General features: G+C 33.2%; 1 protein-coding gene across 2 annotated transcripts in view; it reads right to left on the reverse strand.

Moving 5' to 3' along the window:
- LOC111425833 (Heparan sulfate 3-O sulfotransferase-A) overlaps window positions 1–23,631 on the reverse strand; it is a 60,231-nt gene that overhangs the window by 6,211 nt on the left and 30,389 nt on the right. For both annotated transcript variants that reach the window (XM_023060092.2, XM_071194258.1), the window contains exons 2-3: window positions 6,240–6,332; window positions 4,236–4,752 (exon numbers count right to left, since the gene is read on the reverse strand). In XM_023060092.2, the coding sequence (XP_022915860.1) occupies window positions 4,236–4,752; window positions 6,240–6,301 (579 nt within the window). In that variant the 5' untranslated portion in view covers window positions 6,302–6,332. The remainder of the gene's footprint in view (window positions 1–4,235; window positions 4,753–6,239; window positions 6,333–23,631) is intronic.

Here is a 23,631-nt window from a genome sequence, read left to right on the forward strand (position 1 = left end):
GTATGGTATCTAAACGAAAAGAGTAACATTTTTAACAAAACGTTTTCCTGGTGATGCTACATTATTAATTAATTCATTGCATATTTAATCAACAACGTGAATAAAACAGATGAAGTAAATGAAGTAGTAAATGGTCTGATTTTTCAGTTTATTCAGGTAGTAAATGTAGGGAAGCATTAACAAATAGTAACATAAATGGTGGTCGTATCTTGGAGTGGTGTAAACAAATAAATTAACGGCGTAACATTTGTTTGCCACAGCTTGTAACAAGTAGTTGGCGGTATACCACAGCGAACTTGCACGAACAAGTACACCGTCGACGTGTTTATCGGTTGTAGGTATCAGTCGCGCGATCGGCGCTCGGATACAACGAAATGTGACCGCTTTGATTATCCGAGCGTGCTCGTTCAAATTAACTGCAAAGTCGAATTTGGCGGGGTCATGCACATCGGATCCCACCCGAGAGCGGTTCCCCCCAGGTTTCATCGGGCTTAACGCAATTACACCAGCTCCCATCATTCCACTTACTTGCACTATCGTTTATATATAGTATGTAGGACTTAAATATCGCATCGTAGGGCAGGTGTAAATGGCGCAGTATCGCAAAAAGCTTTTGGGCTATTTCCAACAAATAATGATGTAGCGAGGTTACAGAACCAAACTTGTAAAACTAAAATTGGAAGAGTTTTGCAATTAAAAGTTAGTTTTAATGTACTTTAAACCAAATAAATTTATCAATTTTAACAATAGAAAAAAATGATGTAAAAGTTACTCATATCGTTATAAGTTTAATGTAATGATTAAACGAATGTAAACAAAAAGTTTTAAATGATCCAATATAATAGCGTTTACATTGCATAATGAAACGAGCTATTACACGAATCCGGTAGCTTCGAAGTATAAAATGGTTATTATTTACATAATGTATCTTTTACACAATGTTGTCTTGCTGGGGAGAGTGAAAAGTTTTTGAATCCGAAACCATACCCCAACACTACGCTATCGTAGTGGGAATCCCCCTATGGGTACGCTTGTGAAGAGAAAGAAGTAACCAGGAGCAATCCACACCAACCACCTTTGAAAGTGTTTCAAGAAATGAATCGGCTGCTAAGTGAATGTAGAAGTGATGCTAAGTGATAGACACTAATTGTTTAAAAACAGGCAACTAGAAAGACACCGCACCTGAATCAAATCAAAATTCAATTCAAAAGATAGCTTGTAGAAGCACGAAATAAAGCAGGTCACAAATTGGATATTTGAGGTACCCTCAATGTAGGAGAATTAAATTTGGATAATTTGATTAAAACCCGTTGTAAAAGTAGAGGACACTCTATATGAATAAGGTGTGACGTCATATTGTATTTAAAGACATAACAAAATAACTCATCTTGTTCAATACTCTGATACCCAACCTCAATGCGCGCTTCTTCTTCCATTACATGAAATTATCGTCAATTTGAGACCAATCTTATCATTTCTTTAAAATACGTGTATAAATAACTTTTTTTATCTTAAATTTATCTTTAAGTAATGTTGTGAAAACTCATTATTTGACAAAAAGCTTTTAAAACTGTTTAAATTTTACTGCAAAAACTATTGAATTTATTTTATTTTTCTGTTTGAACGAAGCTAGTATCTGTACCACAATGGAAACGTTGTTTAAAATTTTATTTAAAATAAAAATTGCTTTATAAAACGCTAACGTTACCATATAACTATGTATTGTTAATCATTTATTTAACAATATTTAAAATTTAAATTATTTATTTATTTGTTTTATATTTAAATCCAATATGTATTATTATTGATTATTATTTCCTGTATTCTCTAAAAGTAAAAAATGTATCAAAAATGACTATAACGAAAATTTTAATTATTTGTTTATTCAATTTAATGGTAAATTATTATTATTTGGCAACTTTCTCATGGGAAGAGAGCAGTAAGAGCACAAGGAATGAAAATCCAATTTGTCGTATATTTATATTAATACAATGTTGCTAAGATAGCTTTACGGATGTTATAACGGCGAATAAGAGCAATATAATCATATAAATACACGATAACATTAATCACAACGACACAGTTGGTACTGCAATAAAATAATTCAGCAACAGCAAAGAAAGTGTTTAACCATAGTTCAGAAAAGAATATTAAATAGCAGTATAGATAGCAGTATAGAGACTATAAGTTTTAGTACGCGTTCCTCTAGTAGTAAACATTCAGAACGAATTAGGTGTTGACACTATTGGGCAAATTGAGTTTAAAACTGATTATTATATAAGGAGTTCTTATTATATACTTCATAAGTAATTCTGATTCAAAATGGATCAAATTTGTCCAACCGGGCAATGTACATCAAGCTTGGAGGAAATCTTAACAACAAAATGAGCATCCAAATCGCACTGGTTTGCTTTGGATTAACCAGCCTTGATTATTTTTACGATTATTATGATTAACCACTACTTGAACAATCCTCTCGAAATTAATTGGGATAAACCAGGAGACGGGCTATCGCTGAGGCCAGTTTTCAAATCGAGTTTATAAAAATATATATTCTTGACTATAATTGGGGCTTCAAAAGAAAACTGACCTATCATAACATTCCTTCACGCTATAATTGGGGTTCCAATAGAAAACTGACCTATCATAACATTCCTTCGGGCTATAATTGGGATTTCAAAAGAAAACTGACCTATACCAACATTCCTTCACGCTATAATTGGGGTTTAAAAAGAAAACTAACCTATCTTAACATTCCCAATACTATAATAGTAGTTTCTCGAAAAATGTAGGACATCCTGTACAAGCTCATAAATTACAATATGCTTGACGTTACGAGATGCAGAAACAGTTATTTTTCGGCATGAAACAAACTTTCTAAATGGCCTTTTATATACAGAAAGCTATTATCTACTGTAATCGTATAATATTCTCATCTAAATCTTTGTAAACAATTCTTTTAAATGGTTATGAACCGAAATATTAAGTCGTTCATTTCGAATAACAAAAACAAAATACAAATAATGATTGTATAGAATACGAATATTAAATTTCATACACACAAAGGGGCATATATCTTCATTTATTCCGTTAAATCTGACAGAGATCCATTAAACAGGATTGTCTATTGAAACATTGGAAATAGCGTACTCTTCTATTATTGCAGGAAAGCTGCATCCGGTGGAGTCGAGCGACTATATCGGAAAATTTAATATCGAGATTATCTCCGTACCTGTTTCATGAATATGTAGTCTGTGCTACTTCAACGTTCAGGAAGATGGATGTAGGAGCGGAACAACATATAGACTATAAATCACATACCCGCGATACAAACATTACCAAAATAAAAGAAAATGTCAAATGTGCTCACCCAAAAGGCGAAATCACAACGAAATATCTGATCTAACATATTTATGAAAATTAATTTTTTTTAAAGTAAAGGAGATGAGAGTTTTTTATAGAATTATGAGGCTACGAAAAAGACGCTTAACCCGTTCATTATTACATAATGTATTCCACCGTTAGACAAAGTAGCGTAACTTTAAGTGAATTTAAATTTTAAATTGCTTAATCAAACTTCCTAGATCGAAGAAAGTTTTGAGCCACACGTTAATCATTTTGCAATCGAAGTCTTTGATGCACTTTAATTATAAAAAGAACATTAATGTTTTTAAATTAAATTTAATAATCCGATTTATAAATATAATATGATGTCGATTACATGCACAGATATAAATTTGACCGATTTTCAGTATAAGCTTGACACACGTTATATAGAACCAAGGTCACAATCTGTTTGCATTCAAACGATTGAAGCTGTCAAGAGCAAAAGTCGAGTGGAAAGCTCTATGAATTCTTTGTGAGAGATGTAGGTACGTATGTTCGTGGCACATCGATGTTAAAAATATTGGCGAAATGTATCGCGGTCGGAAATCTGGGTCAAGCTATAGGAAGTTCGTGCCGAAGCTGTAGTTTATTGGGTAACCACGTCATTTCAACGATCTAATATGACCGAATGTAAAATTTAAACTCACGATTAGTTAGAGTTCATGTATGAAAAATTGTGTCACCCGAAGCATCATAAATTTCATTTAATTTTTCTTTATCCTCTACCTACATCATTTATTAATTTATTAATGCACCAGAAACAGATTATACTGAAACGGTAATCTCTTTAATCATTACTAATAGCTACTCATAAACTTAAAAGCTGCACATTATAAAATGAAACTCACCTCTGGTGTCACGAAATAACTAGGACTTTTCTCAATTGTAATTTGTCCATCGTAAGAATGTGGCATTTTCATTCTGTACCAATCCAATCCTCTATTGTAATTTTCATCTCGGTCGAAAAAATGTACTTCCCCGGCAGCTTTTTGAATCATCGGATGGAGGTAAAGCATTTCCAGAAGGGCTCTAGTGCCACATTTTCTAACCCCAATGATAATTGCTTGAGGTAATCTTTGGGCAGGTTTTGGGTAAGGTCTATTGGACAGTAAAAGTAACGGTGGAGAATTACGATCGGGAACAATATCAACAGAAGCGTCGACAGCTATCACTCCGACGGGACTTTCGTTAGTTGCTTGAAAGGTATGTAAAGCACTATCATAGATCAGGTGAAGAGTGAAGAATATTGAAAGGAGCATGACGGCTAAGATGCAGGCTGCCATTTTTGGTCTGGAAACACCGACTACAAGAATGCAATCGGATGGATCTCCTTCCACGGATCTCATTGCTGCTCTTGGTAGCCATCTGAAAAAGAATTTTTACTCAAATTAATGCGATGGCACTGAAACTATTAAGTTCATTAAGTTACTTAAAAATTTTAGAACAGTGCCTAAAAAGATTCCGTATAAGCATTAACAAAAACTTGAGGTCCATAAAGTGAGAGCTTTACGGACCTTCGGTTACGGCTTTTACGAAGGTCTCCATTAGGTGTAATAAGGTTAATTTTGTTTCAGCCACCGTCTAGAAGCTGGCGTTCGTTTACAACTTATTGTTATTGTCTAGACGGTTAAAGTTGCCCGACACGTAAATTCCGAAAGTTCATGAAACTTGCTTCTTATTACCTGAACTCGTAAAATACCTTGAGCACAGATACGTTTCTACGGTTTGGTAACTTATTGCGCTTGTAAATTTAAACGGAATATATGTTTTCTCTAAACAGGTTTATCGTGATACATTGAAACATTTCCTATAACGAAAATTGTTTTGAAAGTTTGTTACAAATTTCATTAAATACATAGAAATAAATAAATGATTACTGATTAACTCACTATTTTCAGAGGGTTTAATCAAGAATTAGCTGGAAGGGTACACAAAAAGTTACACAATCCTAAACAAAGAGGGTTCGAGTTTATGTAACATACTCGTCCGGGTCGACAGGGATAAATTTGTATGATAATCCGAATAATGTTCGTCTGGTACCTCATATTTATAATAATGAAATTTAAAAATTTAATCAAGGACGGTACTTCTAGTTTTAATTGTTATTCAACGTTAGATAGTTGTATATTTTACATCAAATTAAAACTAGAACCAACACTAGATCTAGAACTAGCCATACATCTTTTAAGACGGCTAAACCCGAATGTTCCTAGTTCTAGGTTTAGTGTTAGTTCTAATGCTAGTGTTAGTTCTAGTTTTAGTTATTATTCAGCGTTAGACTATATTTTTTATTGAACTAAAACTAGAACTAATACTAGACCTAGAACAGGAAACATTATAACGAAGTTACTGTACTTTAATTGTTATATAATTAGACAAACACTTGTAATACTTGTTAACGTAATTACTTGTACTTATTTTTCCTGATCTTTATGTGTTTATTATTATGATAAGGGTATAGTTAAATTTTCATTAAGGATATGAAATGAAAATAGAGAATATGTTTTACGTAATCCATTATTATAATAGATTTAACTGACCAATACGGACACACTAACGGTTTCTAACTAGCCCAATATTATCACCTTAATGGAACTACAATAAATGGGTTAGTTGGATATTGATCGTTAATTTAATTTTATAACCAAGGCAACCCAAGTCAGCCTCTATTTAACCAGATAACTAATCGGTTGGATAAATTTAATTTGAAATTACCCTGACCGCATATGTAGTATGTGTGTGTGCTAAAATAAAAATGTGACTCATTTTCTGTGAATTCATGAACACGTCAAAGGATAAAATCAGAAACTCTGCGGGTAGGTGTCAAGACAAACTTTTGTAAAGGTACTCACAATATATCAAAGTGCGGTGGCCGCACGCAACTTCGCCTATTTTCCGTCTTCGTGGGGCTCATGGTAGATGTCGTAATGCTGCCATCAAGTCATCTGAAATTAATTATTAACAAAATTAATATTTTAATTTATTTAAAAAACCAGAAATTATTTAAGCTCGTTTAAAATTATACTGAATATATTGTTAATATACATGATATAGTGACAGTAAGGACCTTTTGTAGTCACAATTTGCATGTAATTTAATTTAAGCGTGGAACCGCGCGAACGTCAAAGTGATAAAAGAGATTATGGTCAATGTTAAGGGATTACGTAAATTCGCATAGAACGGAAAGCCAAAATTATTCGTAGGGCGCCCACATTTTGCCCCAGGATATACATCACGCCGTGGTCAAATAGTACAATCGGGTTACATTTCATTGGGAAATGTAAATACGACTTCCGATACCGTATCCATCGTACGCACAGATAGTTTAAAGCACCCGTGTCAACACTGTATACATCCGGTATTTGACAAATTCTGAAAGTGTATCGATAAAGTTGAGAAAATGTTTATTTTTTGCTAAAAAAAAAGTTTTTTGAGGCTAACTTTAGGTAGAATTCAAAAGGCAAACTCACGGAAGCAATATTTTTAACGCTGACAAAAGAACGAAGATTTCGAGGGAGACACAAGAAAGTTTAAATGGATAAAAACACCAGAAAGGGATTATATTACATCCGACGTGGTAAAAATATGGTCGAAAAGGGGACGAAATAAAAATAACGAAAATTATCCAACGCGAGGTCTATCGCGTAGTTTTTTTTTAACGAAACTCGAATTATTCCAGCGATATAATTTTTCTTTGCGAATAAAATCCCTATTATGTCAAGTTGAGAACCATAAAGTGGATCGAATTACTAAAGGATTTGAGCACAGGAATAATGGGTATCAATTTACGAAAGTATAGCTGAACCAGTCTATCGCATTTATGGGATAACGATATCGAATGCTAAAAGTAAAAAAAAATTGAGATAGAAAATTGGTATCACGTTTCTGAATATTTTAGAAGAAATGATTTTCGAAACAATAATAATTTCAAATTTAAGAACTCACGCTTATATATATTATTTCATTAATCCATTAAAAATGGTATTAATAAATAGTCTGTATAGCTACACATCCATTTACTCGATGAATCTATCTTCATTTTTAATAGAAATGGTCGAGGACTATTTAGACGACTTGGCAATCATTACATAAGGGATCTACATAGTAAATCGTTATATCGTAACGACTGCCTTATATTGTGAGTGCATAAGGTGTCTTTTATGTCAGTGTGATCATGGATTTAAAAAAATCCGCCTTGTTAATGAATAGAACTCATTAACATTGAAGGTGCTTGCCATAACACTACTTTCTGGTTTTATTTTTAGTTATAATACTAATCCTTCGTAGGATTGGTCTACAAACAGAATATGTATATAATGAAGTTACGAAGTTTTTTCTGTAAGTGGTTATCGACATATCAGCCGAGGTTGCTCGCGGCCGTGGCGCTACAACCTAAGTCGTTAAATATAAAATACTGTCAAGGTAACCTCCTTTGAATATATTTCAGCCATGAGAGATATAAATCAAATTTCTTGTACAGACGATTCGCAGTGTTTAGATATTAAAAATAATGTATCTTATAAATATCTATAAAGCTATTAAATAAAATAAAACATTTTTAAACTTAAACATCTTGTAAACAAATCCCTCAATAAAAGTCTTTTGAATTATCTTCTATTTCTTCGATAGTTTGTTGTGAAAATGTGCACTATAAGTTTAGCACCCTATAACTTCTTACATCGGTCATATTTTACAATGATCAATAGGAAACCGTTCCATAAATAAAACCGTAACTGCATAGAGGAAATATTCTAGTGGGTTTACAATAATGTTTTAACTTTACGAGAAACAAATTTATATGCTAAAAATAAAAAGGTTATAGCAAAAATAAAAGCTCGTGTGGTAGGTGTGAAATTTAAACGGAAAATTGAGACTTAATTATATCCAGGCGTTAAATAGGCGATAAATTACCGTGGCTGAGGTCTTTTCAGTCGTTTTTCAATTTATAACGAAAGTGAAAGTAGGTAAATGAAATTGATATAAATGATTTACGATGGTTAAGGCATTTCCACCGTCAAAAATTAATAATTAACACAACAATAATTTTCAAAATGTATTTTAAATTAGCATCGATCCAATTAAAATTTAAACCCTAATTAATATATTGCGACCATTATGTTGATTTATTTAAATATAACGGTGTGTTTATATTTACAGGAAACATAAAAACACTTAATAATCATATCCATAAACGAGAATATTATTTATGACACGGTTGTCCATGAAAATAAAAATTTATATATTTATGATAGGCGTTTTGTCTGAAAAGGGGGAATCGTGACGACGGTAACTTTGCATGTCAAATATTTCATGGCGCCCTTTGTATTATTTCGGTCGTTCGATAGCGGTTTTAAAATAAAAATTTCAAGTTTAATTGTGTTGCGAAACCTTGGCCCAAGAAATGCCAATTATATCCAACCTAGGGTCCAATCACGTAACGACTTTCAAAGTTCCACCCCACAGAGAAACCGACCCCGAAGTTTTAAATCTGCGTCCTTCGTGACGTGAACCTTTCCTAAATAGTTATTTTCTGCAATTCAAACGTTACAACTGCTTTTTTTCAGTCGGTGACGTTAAAGTTCGGAGATTCCATGCACCAGGCGTATAAATTGCATTCGCTCACGTAAAGTTACCTCCATTTGCCTTTTCCTTTAAATATAATCCAAAATTTAAGAATCATCATAAACTTAGAAATAAACTTTGTGATTTATATTAGGCACACATAGTCTATTTTTGTGACATTATTCCATTACTCTATAGAGAAGTGAACCACAAAAATTAATAGTTGCGTCTTTAATATTGATAACCCGGAAAGTCAAAGCTTGTTACGTGAAAGGTTACCTAGTTTCCTGTCCATAATGATTACACGAATTGATGTAAAGTTTGAACTGTCAGAACGCTTGCAGAAGGAAGTTGTGAACAGGTGTTGTACGTCGAGCATATTGGGAATAACAAACAGTGTTAGTTGGAATGTTTACGGTAAACTCACAGTTCATATGTGATCGTAAATATTTTATTGGTTCAGTACGTGCTCTGAAAAGAAAATCGTTTCTGTCACAATATTTCATGATCGTATTCTACTTAAAAAGATATAAGTATTGAACTTGCTGTGAATATTTCACAAACATTACTAAAATTCATAACCAATTATCATATACGACAACCTCTAAACTAAAATAATTTATTCATGCCGATCTTTCAGCAAGTTTAAGCGCAGTTTAATATGTTCTAATTTAAATGGCAATTACGCGGTTAAATGAGTTTTAAGTTATATATATAAAATATATTTGTTAGGTGTATTAAACCAATTCAGTGAGGGATCTCAATTACTACTGTGTCTGAGTCTCTATGTAATTGTGGAAAATCGAATAGTTTATAACACATTGACATAGTGAATAATACGCTATTCTGTTGATATGCACATCTCATTTAAGTTTCAAATCATATGCATTGTAAGCAATGTATATATTATCCACGTCATATCTTCAAGTCACTTTCCTAAACTGTCCGGCCTCTGATTATAAGTAGTCAGAATTAAGAAACTAATATTTACATTCTGCATTAAAACATATCTTATATCTTATTGATCTTATCGTTATCAATGAATTCTTTCTCCATTTGCACCCTAATCTACTTTAGATTGTTACGTAATCTAACCTAATCAATCCCAATCTCCAAGTAACGATAAATGTTCCAGTTTCGATTATAATCAATTGGTTTCAGAAAAAAGTATTCTATAATAATAAGTTAAGCTTTTAAAACATAAATTTTTTATGATCTGTGCATCTTGAGGTAAATTTTTCTATCGATATTCTTCATCTACAGTTTTAAGATCAAACTCTTTCGAATTATTTTTTTTCAATGTTAATAGCCTATTTTTATTTACAACATATTGATCACACACATTTAAATTATATACATTTACCTTTCGTAACAATGTTTGTTCCATTACGATATCATAAATATTTGAAACGAACTTCGAAAGGGAGGTTTCGACAAGAATTTAGTACTATTAGCGGTGATATGTGAAACTGTGAACTGTAAATTGATCTGGGTAAACCAAATCCCGGGTTTATTGGTCTAAAATGGAGGAAAGTTTAATAGATGCAATATTAATGAATATCGATTGTCATTAGCATTAACGCTATTAACGTTGTTAGAGTCATTTATTTTGTTTCATTGTTAGAAAATGAAACATGTATTTTCAAGATATTATACAAGCACAACTTTGTATATTTACAAACAATAATTATTCGTGTTACTAATTTACGGTAACATATTCATAGTAACCTGTCAGAAGCTTAAACGAGATTTAACATGTCCTAATCAAAGTGGCATTTACCTGATGGGTTTCATGTTATACCATATTTTGTTTTACATGATACATTCCTCCCATTATGTAGTATTAATTTCCAATCTTATTATTGATTGCAAATCCGGATTACTATGTGTATTGCATGTGGACGCCAATCACTGGAACGGACGTGCCTTGGTCTTGCCGAAATTGAATCTGGCCCCACTCCAGACGACATTACGTGGACCTTAGTGGCCCTAATCCAACAGGATATCTGCAATCTGTTGCTGGTCGTTGAACTACTCGACCACCCTTTTAAAATTTATTCAAAATACTAATCATCTTACAAATAGAAGAGAACTGTGTTGGTTCCAGCTCGATTACAAAAGATGAAAAGGTCAACAGTTACAAGTTTCAGACTTAACATGCAAATAAATTCGTCGGTTAGTTAGAATAAGTTATTTTGGCGTGATGAACGAAAGTCAAAAGTAGCTTTGAGGGTTATCTGTGTTCGAAAAATGGTTCCCGTAAATCAGCCTGTCCACGAAGACATATTGCGGCATAAAAAAACGGAAAAGAACGACGAAAAGAGGAAAATAGGCGAGCCAATCTCTGATTATACGTTGATAATAAAGATTTAGATTTAATTAAAATAAAATTTTCTCCAAATTATCTTAATTACCGGCGCATCCACCAAAATTTCAGGTTTAATTAAATCTTTATTGCTTACAAATATAAAATATTTTCTTAAGGATTAATTTTCGCAATCCTATTATTCTAAATCCAGGTAGGCAAAGTAAGCATCGAATGCGATTACTTTCTGTCCTGGGGGCAGATTAAACATAAACCGAATGCCAACAGAAAATCCAACGTAGGCTTATATCTCTCTGCGATCAGAGGACGAGGGTTGAAACTTGTGAATGAACCTACACAGTCGACCTTTATTGAACCCTCGTACGACTAAAGCCCACGCAATATTCCCTTTGAAACATCACAAACTAAAGGTCGGTTTAGAACGTGAATACAAAACTGTTAAAAAAAAAATATTGATCTGAAAATCCATATAAATTTAATTTCAATAATATAAAGATAAATATTCGTATATTTACACTAAGAAGATGTTCGTAAACTTTGAATGTAATCTAAATTAACGTGGAATAGTAAATTCCCAAGTTAGTTGAAATTCATCAGTAGCTTCCAATTTAAAGTAAATACAACAACAGTACGAATTCATTAAGTAATTAATTTTATGGTACCAATTTCCTGGAACGTTTCGAGTAAGTGGAAGGAACTCGTAGAGGATTAGCTATAAAAGGAAGGAAAAAGTAAAATGGAAAACGGTCGGTCAAGAGAAGGCAGCAGGTGCGTTCTCGAACATGAATCGAGCCTTGCACTGCGGGTATTCCATAGAATAGACAAGGTGCGGCGGTAGTACGCGTGGGAAAAGTTAATTGGAAGCAAGCGTCCGCACTGGAGATGCGCGAGTTTCCACCCAAACCGTCGACAAGCGGCGCGCCGTCGTGATCCCACTGCGCCATCGACCATTGCCGTAATCCTAAAATTGGATGTTCAAAGTTTGTCGCTATTATACCGGAAAATATTTGTGACGAGAAAGAAAAAAGTTGTCTTTAAATCTAACTACCCTAACACTTTTTATTACACCACTTCAATTCTAACAATTTTACAGAAACTCTAATATCATCAGGAGGATAAGATTATTATAATAATTGTTTCCTAATGTGCTTGAACATAAAGGTTCAAGTTAATCTTGTTGTTAATTGTATGACAAAATCAACCTTAGAAGATCAAACCATTGAGTGTCACAAAATGGGAGAATAAGGTTAAGAGAGCTTTAAAAGCTTTGAGATTCGATTTGGGATGAATACGAGGCAATGATGATAACCAAATAATTTAATAAAGGACGAGGTCTTGGGTTTATTAAATTGTGTTAAACAATTTAAGATTCTGTGTTCATTAGCTATTTGGGATAAAACACTAAATTCTATTAACGTAATGAGCAAGTTGATGCGTACAAAAAATTTTGATATATTTTCTGCACTCGATCTTTTACAAAATTACATGGTACCTTAAACTAAAACTAGACCTAGAACTAGATACTCTCGGGTTATGCCATCTTGCAACCTTCTTCGTAAACAAGTTCGAAGTGGGGAAATATTCCGGGTTAGCCATGTGTCCGTTATTTTTTAGGTGGAAGTATTAAGCAATCAATATCCAATGCCTAATAGACCATTCTAAGTACTATGTTATGTACTACATAGGTTGAAACAGAAAACAGACAAGATATGTTCCGAGCAAAACTTTTGGTTTGGGAATAATTAAATTATTACAGATTACTTTCTTAATTCTTAATGATTTTGACCCATATCGATTGCAATAAATTAACAAAGATGATTGTTAACTTCCCATGTAAATATTTATGATTTTAAATTACTTATTAACATATTCATAACCATTTTTATGCTGAAGTAATTAAAAGATGAAACGCAAATAGGAATTATTATAGAATCTATAAACAGTAGGAAAAAACGTGACAATTTATATAATGGAAACCGTAATTAGAAAGATTAAAGGAAACAAACCTAAAGCGCATTTTGTATTCATTTTACATTTGAACAGAAATATCTGCAATGCTTTAATAACGTGTACCTAATTAAATAGCTTGTGACTGTTTTATTGGACCTAAATAATGTAGATAGCATGAAATGTACCTAATATTTTAATAGGTTACTAAGTCTAATTGTGTAAAAATTAATATTAATATCTTATTTAGTTTCGTGTAAAAATATAATTATATAGCTGAATGTATAAGCAATGAGTATAAATATAAACACGAATACTAATTAGAATTTAAATAGCTGAAAGACGTACGTTATGATAACGTTAAAAAAAATATAGTAAAGATATAATAAATATTATTCAAATCCACATTTAATTCATAAAATTAAATAAAACCTTGTGTGTTTAAGCTAAGCGAAACCTACATTCAACGTTTTAACAAATGTACCGTCAGCTTTGACGTGCAGATAAGTTCGCTCTTATCGATTCGGTTTTTACTGCGGTGGGTTGCTGGTCAGCTGTCAGGCACAGGATATCTTTGTTCTAGTCGCCAGTAACGAACAGCAGGATTCGTATGGCTTCACAAGATTCGAAATCGTCTCTGGATCGGTGGAATCGTTATTGATTACATTTAATGAAAAACAACTCGTACACATATGCCACCTGCAAATGCACTCAATTACAAGAGTATAAATAGTTGTTGTCATCGAGAGATTACGATGCGATACATTGATAATTCAAAGTTTTTATTTTAATGTTTTGTATTCCAATTTAAATTATTATACTAATGATCAAATATTTAGCAACTAAAATTTATGTGCTTATTCTAAACAAACTAATCACGGTTTAACATTTATTTTTGAATAAAATTAAAATCGAATAAATTTAAAGATTGTTTAAAACCATATCTCTACAGGATTAGAATAGAGAATGTTTAACACAAATTGATCTATCTTCTATACATATACAGTAGGAGATGTAATCGAGTCAAAAGAATTAATAAATGATCAGAGTGGAATTTTAGTAAATCGATATGAGAGTTTTGAAGATCTCCACAAAGAGCTTGTATCTAGGACTACTCTACGATATATCTAATGATCTAACGTTCAAGTACGGTTTTGTTGTTTGGTAAAGCCAAACGATTTTGCCCATCACATCATTTCCATCACTGTCAATATCCACATTCTTTCCTATTCTATACAGTGCAGAAGTAAACTCTCTTCTAAACGAATTATTACTGTATTAATATCGGGAAACTTACCCATATGATTCTTGAATCAAAATATCAGTTGCAGAAAGTAACATGTTGGAATCAGCTCTATTTAAAATGAAAATTAATTTATTTTGCATAAATTTTCAATATTATAAGACCTTGTCTAAGGCTGAATATTGGTTAATATTAGTGTTTAGCAATGATAATTAAAATATATTAACGATCTCGTTTCATAACGCTTTTACGCAATTTTATTCTACGTCATTAATGTTAAATGATCAATAATGAGTTATATTCAACAAGATATTACATATGAGGATAAATTTGGAGACTGCAGTGAGGATATTATGTATAATTTATGCTGGAGTTTTGATATAATCCTGTACTTAACTGTACCTCTTGTTAAGGTTGTGCACTTCATTATCGATTGATGGCCTTGAGCAATTTCACCGTGCTAAATCTAAACACACACACACGGTGTGCAGAATCGTTCCCAATGCCTCTACAGCAATTTCAACTAACTTCCTAGCAGCACACGATGCACGGCAGGTGTGCTAAATAAAATCAATTAAACGGCAAATCGAACACGCTATATCGAGAGGTATGGTAATGGTGACGTTTAATTTTATGTTGTTTCAAAATTTTTAGGAGTAAGAATATTAAAGAAGTGTGTTTTTGATGTTATTAAATTATTTCCAAGTAAGCGAAGTAATAAATTTAATGTAGAAATACAGGCTAGAAAACAATGTTCGTAGAAAATTACCATGAAACATGGTCGTTTACATTAAGAACGGCAATTTTCGTCCCTTCTAGGTTAGGCGAACCGCATACTAAAATAATTTGAAATGGGATATCCTTGGAATATACGAAAATATCCCAAATCGGATAGTAGCTGGGTAGCCAAAACCTATTTTCACAAACCCAATATTATCGGTAAATTGCATTTATGATGACGTAAAATTAGGGTTCAATGGTTTTGGATGTTTCGAAATGGGGGATTCGCAGAGAAAAAAGTTTTTAGGGATTTAACATTTGAAAACAAATTTATTTAAAATTTAAAATAAAATTATTCATCAATAATTTAATGTTAATTTATGTAATTCAATAATGTAAACTAACCGAATTACACCAAAACTAGAACAACCTACACGTATCATTTTAAATGCATGTATGCCATCTGAATTATGGATATATCATGCTTAACTCAACTTGGACAGAAATCCATATATCACAGTCACTCGACACAGTTGCTCGAGAAGAGGGATAATATAATACTTCTACTTGACATTGATTCAATCTCATTTTTGACTTCGAATATTTCAAAACAAAGAAGTATAAAAGTTAAACATTTTACTACCATAAATAATTAAATATTATGCGGGACTTCTAATTTGCAAAACAATATTGATTGTGTCATATTACTCAATCAAAACTTGTTTAAAAATACCGACACGGCGTATTGCTGAAAAGGTGAACGATCGACCTTCACAGGCCATAAACCCCTGAAAATACAATTTAATTTAATTAATAAACCAGCTGATTTTTTTATAGGTGATACGCCCTGATGAGCACGTTTTAAATTCCCAGTCATGTTATGTTTAGAAGCCATTGAACTTTAAAACCCTTTTGTGTTCTATACATTCCACGTTTATACAATTTTTTATTAAATACACTGTAATGCAATAAATTGGAATATCCCGGATTTTTACGCTAGTTTAGTTTGTAAAAAATATGTGAGCAATTTTTTATTAACTTTTCTTTATTTCCCAATCGAACGAGTTACATTGTTTTTTCAAATCAACCGAGTGAAATTTAACAAAAAAAAAGTCCTAAGTTGTAAAAAAAAATCGGGAATGGTACAAAAAACAAAAACCAGAAACCGATTAAAACTTGTTCGATGCGATGGGTTCAAGTGCACCCTTGTAGATACGTGACTGTGCCCCAGCACATTTTTACGAACCCTACTGTACGTGATGGACCCATTTCGTTTCATCACGAATGGGTTTATAATCGTAACAACGAGTCGGTTCGTAATAACGAAAAAAATAACTGTGAATAATTTTGTCGTGGTAAGCTCATTTTCAGTGTTTGCATAGGTTGCTTTAAAAACTGAGCTTTTTGATATATCGCGTTTCCAAGTGAACTTAACTATGCTAAATGGGAGGAATTAAAAAAACATAACATACAATTTTTTTGAATAATGTTTCATTGTTAAAAAAACATTTCTACACTTTAACCTATAAATTAGCTAAGTTTATATTCTTAATAAAAAGAATCCATAATTATCTTCTTAACCAATTCGATTACAACTCAGAATTAAAATACATTTTTAGTTTAGTCCTAACTAACGAAGTCTATAATTCACTTCTGGTAATTATTGCCGGAAGTGAAAGATAGATTCGATTAAAATTATATTTAGAATTGTATATTTACGAAATACCTTGGAAACAGAACTGTAATAATTTAAAAAGAAACTGAAACTAACATAGTTATCATTAACAATTTGACTTAATTATTAATGAATACGGCAAAGAACATGACGTGAAAATCCAATATAGTTCATTTTGAAGCACCTTTAATCGAATTGACTCAAAAATTTTGCAATGTTCAAAGCGTTGATAGAGTATCCAAGATTACGCAGGAAATTAACAATGCAGTACCATACTTCCTTGCCACGCTTAAAAGAGGGGTAGAGTCAACTATGGTGTTGCAACTTTGTTTCTAGTACGCTTCACGTAAAAACGATAAGTTTCTGGTCATAAGGTTTATAAGCCCAACTTCAGTAATACTGCACCACATTGTATCTCTCGAACTATGTAATCTCTAGATACATAGTTCTGGTGTAGTTGTCATTGTTTCTTTGTCGTTCAGTGCTAGCTATTTTGCTATTCATCATTGTTAGTTTTCACAATGATATGAAAGCATTATTTATGTTTTCTGGTTGGGTTGGGTTGGGTAGCATTGGGTTGGGTTGAGTTATGGTGTGTTATTTATATTGGGGCGTTATTAATTTCACAAATTCTGCAAATAGCAGGCTACTAGCATTGAAGGTTTTCTTGGCCTATCTGTCGTCATTTGAAACCATGAAATCGGTTTGAAAATAAATCGTTTGTGTATAAACTATATGTGTAGATATCCTTTATATAGTAATAAAGGTATTGAACCTGAGTCTGTTGAAGTATAATATCTGCAACACGTACGCCGTATTCTAGCCAATCTTTTATTTAGACTCGTAGGTGCTATCAACAATAGCGGTCGCAGGGTATCGACAAGAACACCGAACACGACGAGGACCAATGTATTTCCAAAATGTGACAGGAATACGTTCCGACATCCCAGTCGAAACTGCAAAATTAGTATTCATTTTGCGCCAGCCAGGTCGCATAATGTGGTCGTATCGAAGTGAATGCGCACGTCGCCCTTTAGAACCCGCTGCAAAGCAGTAAAGACGACGTACCGGGGACCTACTTGTTGTCTACGGGAACCTGGCAGCTGCAGTAGTTGAGTAGGACGACGGTATCCCACGCCTGCCCCCGATACCACCCCCGCATCCATCCAGGGTTTAGCGACCTGAGTTTAAGATAATATTGGTCCAAAGGGATCGGGTCCTGCTGCACTGCAGGCTGGATTCGTGGTCGACCCTTATCGCGGTGCGCTGACCCAAAGACTTTTCCACGTGGTATAGTTGAATAGACGTGTCTCTCCCACTCGCAATTCAAGCGAGTTTATTGCAGCAACCGCTTTTGTATACTAATAACCATCGCAATAAAATAAATAAGGGTTTAGATAACAATTCGTGATATGTATTCACATTTTTGAAAGGAAACTTCCATAATGAAGCGTTTTTGGTCTTGACGTTATCAAGATACATAAAGATACGAATCATACGTTGTTTTATGGTGATATAAGCGATTATATGAGATACGGGGTACTTCCAGAAGGCATTAATAATAAAACACATCGCGATTTGCCAGTGCATTTTAACGGCCCCCATGGGAGCGTTCCACGCCATCTGTCCTCAGACGCAAATTAGGATTTAACATGATTCACGGCGAATGCTTTAGGTTGAAGTAAAAGCTTGAAATTTATGTACGCCATCCACCCTTTCATGTCTCCCGCTTTTTTGATTCGATAACGCCGCCTTTCCGTCGGCATTACGGCGGCCATAAATTCTTCGGAGATACGGTCCGAAGGGCTGACCTGCTCAGGTCCTACGATTCCACCGAGAACAATAATTCGGACCCCGAACTACAAATCTAATCTAGTACCTTATCGCAATGAAAAATCAATACGATCTGGTTGTTCGACAACAGAACAACACTAATGTATGCAACAAGGTTATGTTCTGATCAAATTTTCCTACTTGATTTGATCAATCAATTTCGAAATTACTTTATCATCATTTGAAATAAAGGAATTTATTAATGTTAGTGAATCATGAAATTTTGAGGAATAGAGAGAATGTTTATAGATATATGTATATGAGATCGTTTATTTCAATTTAAAGTGCAACGAATTGATTAAACGTTTATATCTAAATATATTTCATGGTTATGAATGGTTATACAATATATTGTTTGTTTAACTCCATTTATAAAGCATTTTTGTGAGTTTTTCATTTAATTGTTAACGTTAATCATACTTTATTAAATATAAATAAGAGTACAGAAATATGCATATGGAATATATTTGTAAAATACCTCGTTTTAATATTTTTTTAGCGTACTTTCGAATTTATATTTATCTGGTGATGACAGCGCTGAATAACAATTAAAACTAGAACTAACATTAGACCTAGAACTGGAAAGATTCGGTTTAGTTTAATTTTGTATATGGAATAGAGCAACTTGGGGAATAACTAGAATTTGATTATATCTATGAGGGTTAACATTTATATTTATATTCCGAAATCCATTCTAACAAAGAATATTTAAAGTAAATAATGATATGAAAATTTGATAGTCTAAAATAAGTTAGTTATATTAAAAGAACTATACGAGAAAGATCAACCTGTGTTATATGCAGTAGGATTTAGTAGAACTGTTTTCTTTAAATTTTCAGGATCACGTTCGAAAGATACTTGTTTATCTTCCCTAAGGAAACGTGACCAGCTGTTGGGTGTACAGTCTATGCCAAGAAGGAACAAGAACAGACGGGATTAAAAGTAAATATTTTCGTTCGGTAAGTGCGCGCGCTTTGAAGATTGACGGACACTTACAGGCGCAACTTCTTCGACGGATAAATTAACCTTTAAACTTTACCTACCTGACTGAGCTCGCAGGGCAAAAAGTTTTATTCAATTAGCGAACGGTCGGAAGCAAGAAGTCACTGGCGTAATTCCGACGAATAGCCCGCTGTCGGGCAGTCCGTTATTACTCGGAAGTTTGGATTTTATTGTGAACCCCGATAATTGGAGCAAGCTTCGTCATTTCTGCGGTTTCTTCGGGTTGGTTAAACTAAAAAGTATTAAAAAGCGGTAGCGCGGTTTAATTGTTTCTCCACCCTCAGCTTTTTAAATTAATTTTTCTTAAGTTTGTACAAATTAAATCTACCCTCAACCAGCAAATTATAAAATACAACATTTTACGTTATTACAACTCTTTCTGACTCAATTTATTTAATTTTTTATATCTTTCAACAATCATCAAAAGAAACTATACTAAATAACCCAATTGAAATAAAAAGTTTGGTAGCAGTCTGACAAAACGCAAACTTCCGGAATGAACAGAAAAATGGAGCGATGAAACTCGAATTGAATAAGTAGGTTAATTGCGGAGCTATTGTTTGGCTAACTATATCCAGGTGCTAAGGCCTCGTATTGAAATACTGTGAGGACGGTAGTTTAGTGTAACTTTTATTATACGTTCACCGAGCTCCTCTTTGTTTAATAAAGTTGGATATCTAGTTATAAATGAAATTGTTCTTTGCGAACATAGAAAATATATCTAATTAAATTAGCATAGTTTCATGTAGCTTTAGAAATGTTATAATTGCGAAAATATCTTTTTTATTCACTTACGTAATAGCAAGTCGTTTACTTAAGCTCCATTAAAAGATTGCTAGAAAAAGATCATAACGGAAACGTTCTGGACAATTTCTTTAATTGCAAGAACCTTCACAATGGGAATTTAAAAGATAACCGTCGCACGTTTTAAGTGCGATTCGAGTCAACCTACATTTATATCAAATAACCATTTGGTTTTAATAGTTTACTATTAAATATTTACAGTTTATTTAATACACGGAATATTTAATACAAATAATTTAAAAAATGATATGTTTTAAATTGAGTTCAAACTACACATACAGATCTATCTCCGTTACTTTTCTAGATCAAATTCAAGATAAAAGCTGGTACAAGGCAACGCTTGCAAAGACGACGACGACATAGTGGTGACTTCGTTTCCAACAGACTTTAGCTCTCCATTTTCGTCTCCAGAATCGCTTTTGCGAACAAACACATCTGTGCGAGATGCACTTAAGCCATCGCTTACGTTTGAAAGTGCCACCAAGTAATGCCAATCCATCATGGTCTTGGCGTCTGGCGCTGTTTGAGCCACTTTCTTTTTAAAAAAGATGGATAAGATGGAAATTACGGATATATGAAGTAGGTTAAAAGCAACCGAATAGTGGGCGTGTCATTTCTGAGCCATAATCGCATAGTCGATATGGTAAACGAGATATTTGTCGGAAAAGGACCCAGAAATACACATCGTGATATATTACACTAGGAACTTAGTAATCAATGATGTAGCTTATACACCATTTTTCCACACAAAATAAAATGAGAATTAATGATAAAATACTAATTCACTGTACTTAGAATGCGTATTTGTTGTCATTATTGGATTCAATCAGAAATTAGATTCAACAACATTCCATTTATAGTTACACAACCATGTAAACAGTACCGACTAACACACACAACGAAAGAGAAACAATTTTAATCATTTTTAGGTTGCACCGAAACCAACATTATTTTAAACATTAACCTTTATCGACGTTGCATGTCGCAAAGTGAATGTTACTACAAGAGAATTATTAATGGAAATTAGCCTGTACACGTCTAAAAGAATTGATTTTGATGAAAATTGATAGAAAATATAGGTTAATGTTCCCATTCGTGCCACATTTCGTAGTTACAGTCTAATAAAATTTTAAACTTCGCGATATATTGAGAGAATTTGCATCAAATAATCAGATCCGACCTTCACCTAGTTCCAGAGAGGCCGTATATTGTTCTGATACTAGCAGAAATCTGGGCCGAGTATCAAATATATACGAGGTCCCTCGATACCTACATTTTAGTGGGGAAATCCTGGGAAACCAATTTACTTGCTCTGCAACGACTAGAAATGCTGCAGCAACGTTTCCAGCAAAGCCATTATTTACTTTAAATATGTGTCAATCTAGATGATGATACAAAACATATTCAACAAATCTTATTCGTTATATAGTAAGATAACAACATTCTGATTTTATCATAATTTGTTACGTGAGTTGTCATAAAATAAAAACTTATTTTTTCTTCTTTATTTTATCACGATTTTGATGGATACCAATTATTACCATCACTTGTGGATGCACCAATAATGCATAATATATTAAAAACATAAAAGCACCACTAGATACGACGTTCAGCCAAATTCCAAATCGTTGTATTGAAGCCCACACAAGTTGGCTTCAAGTATTGGCTTGATTGTGTCAAAAACTAATCGATGGAGAGTTGACTTATCATTTTCTGCTATGTCACTAAGAATATTGCCAAGTTGTACATCTACTTAATTCTCAGTAAGCAGCTATACATATGCGCATCTCGATTATAGGTAGGACGTAATTCCAAATCCAGAAATATTGATTGCTTGAAAATCAACATAAACATTTTACATAGTACAGAATCGCGTTTAACAGGTTCATGTATGCCTTGACTTTTAAATAATTTATCACATAATGAATTTCAAAACCAAATGATAATAATCGATAATCAACAGGTTGAAATTAATAATAGATCGCCGCATGCTCAGAGAGGTGAGATAAACAGCCGCGTTAATAATTGATAGCAAAAAAGCATTATTGACCCATTTGTTAGCTGTTACAAACAACCAGGGCCACGAGATTACGGTGTTGCCGCTCACTTAACCTCATTTCTTCTTACTTTTATAAATGACAGCTTTAAATAGTGTTTTAGTGTATTTAAGCTCTTCGAACTCTAGGACTGCATTTTCTAAGTTTGTACCTTGCTAATTCTAAGTACCCCATTTTTTTTGAGTAAGCCCTGCTATCGTCAGGACGACTGAGGCTCAGCTCAGCTAGTGCTCAGCTATTTGTGGTGATCGTTTATAGTGAATCCAATGAGATGTCGCTGTCAGCAGTGAAGTCTTTCAATATTTCTCAGTGGTATATATAGGGCTTTGTGCTTCGATGCGAGGATTAGGTCAAGAATTGTTTACCGTACGAGATATTGTAAAATTAGCTCTTAACACCAATTTTAGAATGCTTGCTTTCATCCTATTCGATAGTTTTAGAATGACTAGTGACAACAGTTCTTCCACTGCTATCAGAGATTGTATCTTCAAAAAGGCTTAGATTTCGTTGGAAATTGTCTCATTCGCTTGAAGCTAGACGTAACCTTCTTGAGTTCCGTGGTTCTGGATTGCATGAATGCGATTATTTGGGAACTAAAAGGTTGTTTTGCCATGGACGTCCGTAATCTACAACAGCTCGTCCATATTTTGCTCGCTAAATATGAGTTCAGCCTTTATTCCAAGCCAGTATTTCCAAATTTTAGATTGTCCTCATACAGTCTAAATCAAGAACCTCCTTTATTTTTTGCAAAATCTAACGGTGTATTGTCGATTTTAGCTTGTTAAACTATCTTTATAAACGTACTCACTTCCTCTGGGTTTGTATCTTTCAGGAACATACGTAATATATGTAATCTATTGGCTTACAAAGTCTTCTCTGCCGACTTGATGCGGCGTTCCTTTGCTGGCGCGCCATCTGTTTCATTTTCTTTAGTTGTTGTCTTAGTTTCTCTTGAAATTCATCGAAATTCATAGACATTTTATCCTTTTTTACCCGTTGGCTTCAATACACATTTCTTATGGGGTTATGCAACAAATATGATACAAATATGTGGAATGTGGAAATTCAAGGTAAA

Source organism: Onthophagus taurus, chromosome 2 (assembly GCF_036711975.1).
Source record: "Onthophagus taurus isolate NC chromosome 2, IU_Otau_3.0, whole genome shotgun sequence".
In the NCBI taxonomy this organism is placed as follows: domain Eukaryota; kingdom Metazoa; phylum Arthropoda; class Insecta; order Coleoptera; family Scarabaeidae; genus Onthophagus; species Onthophagus taurus.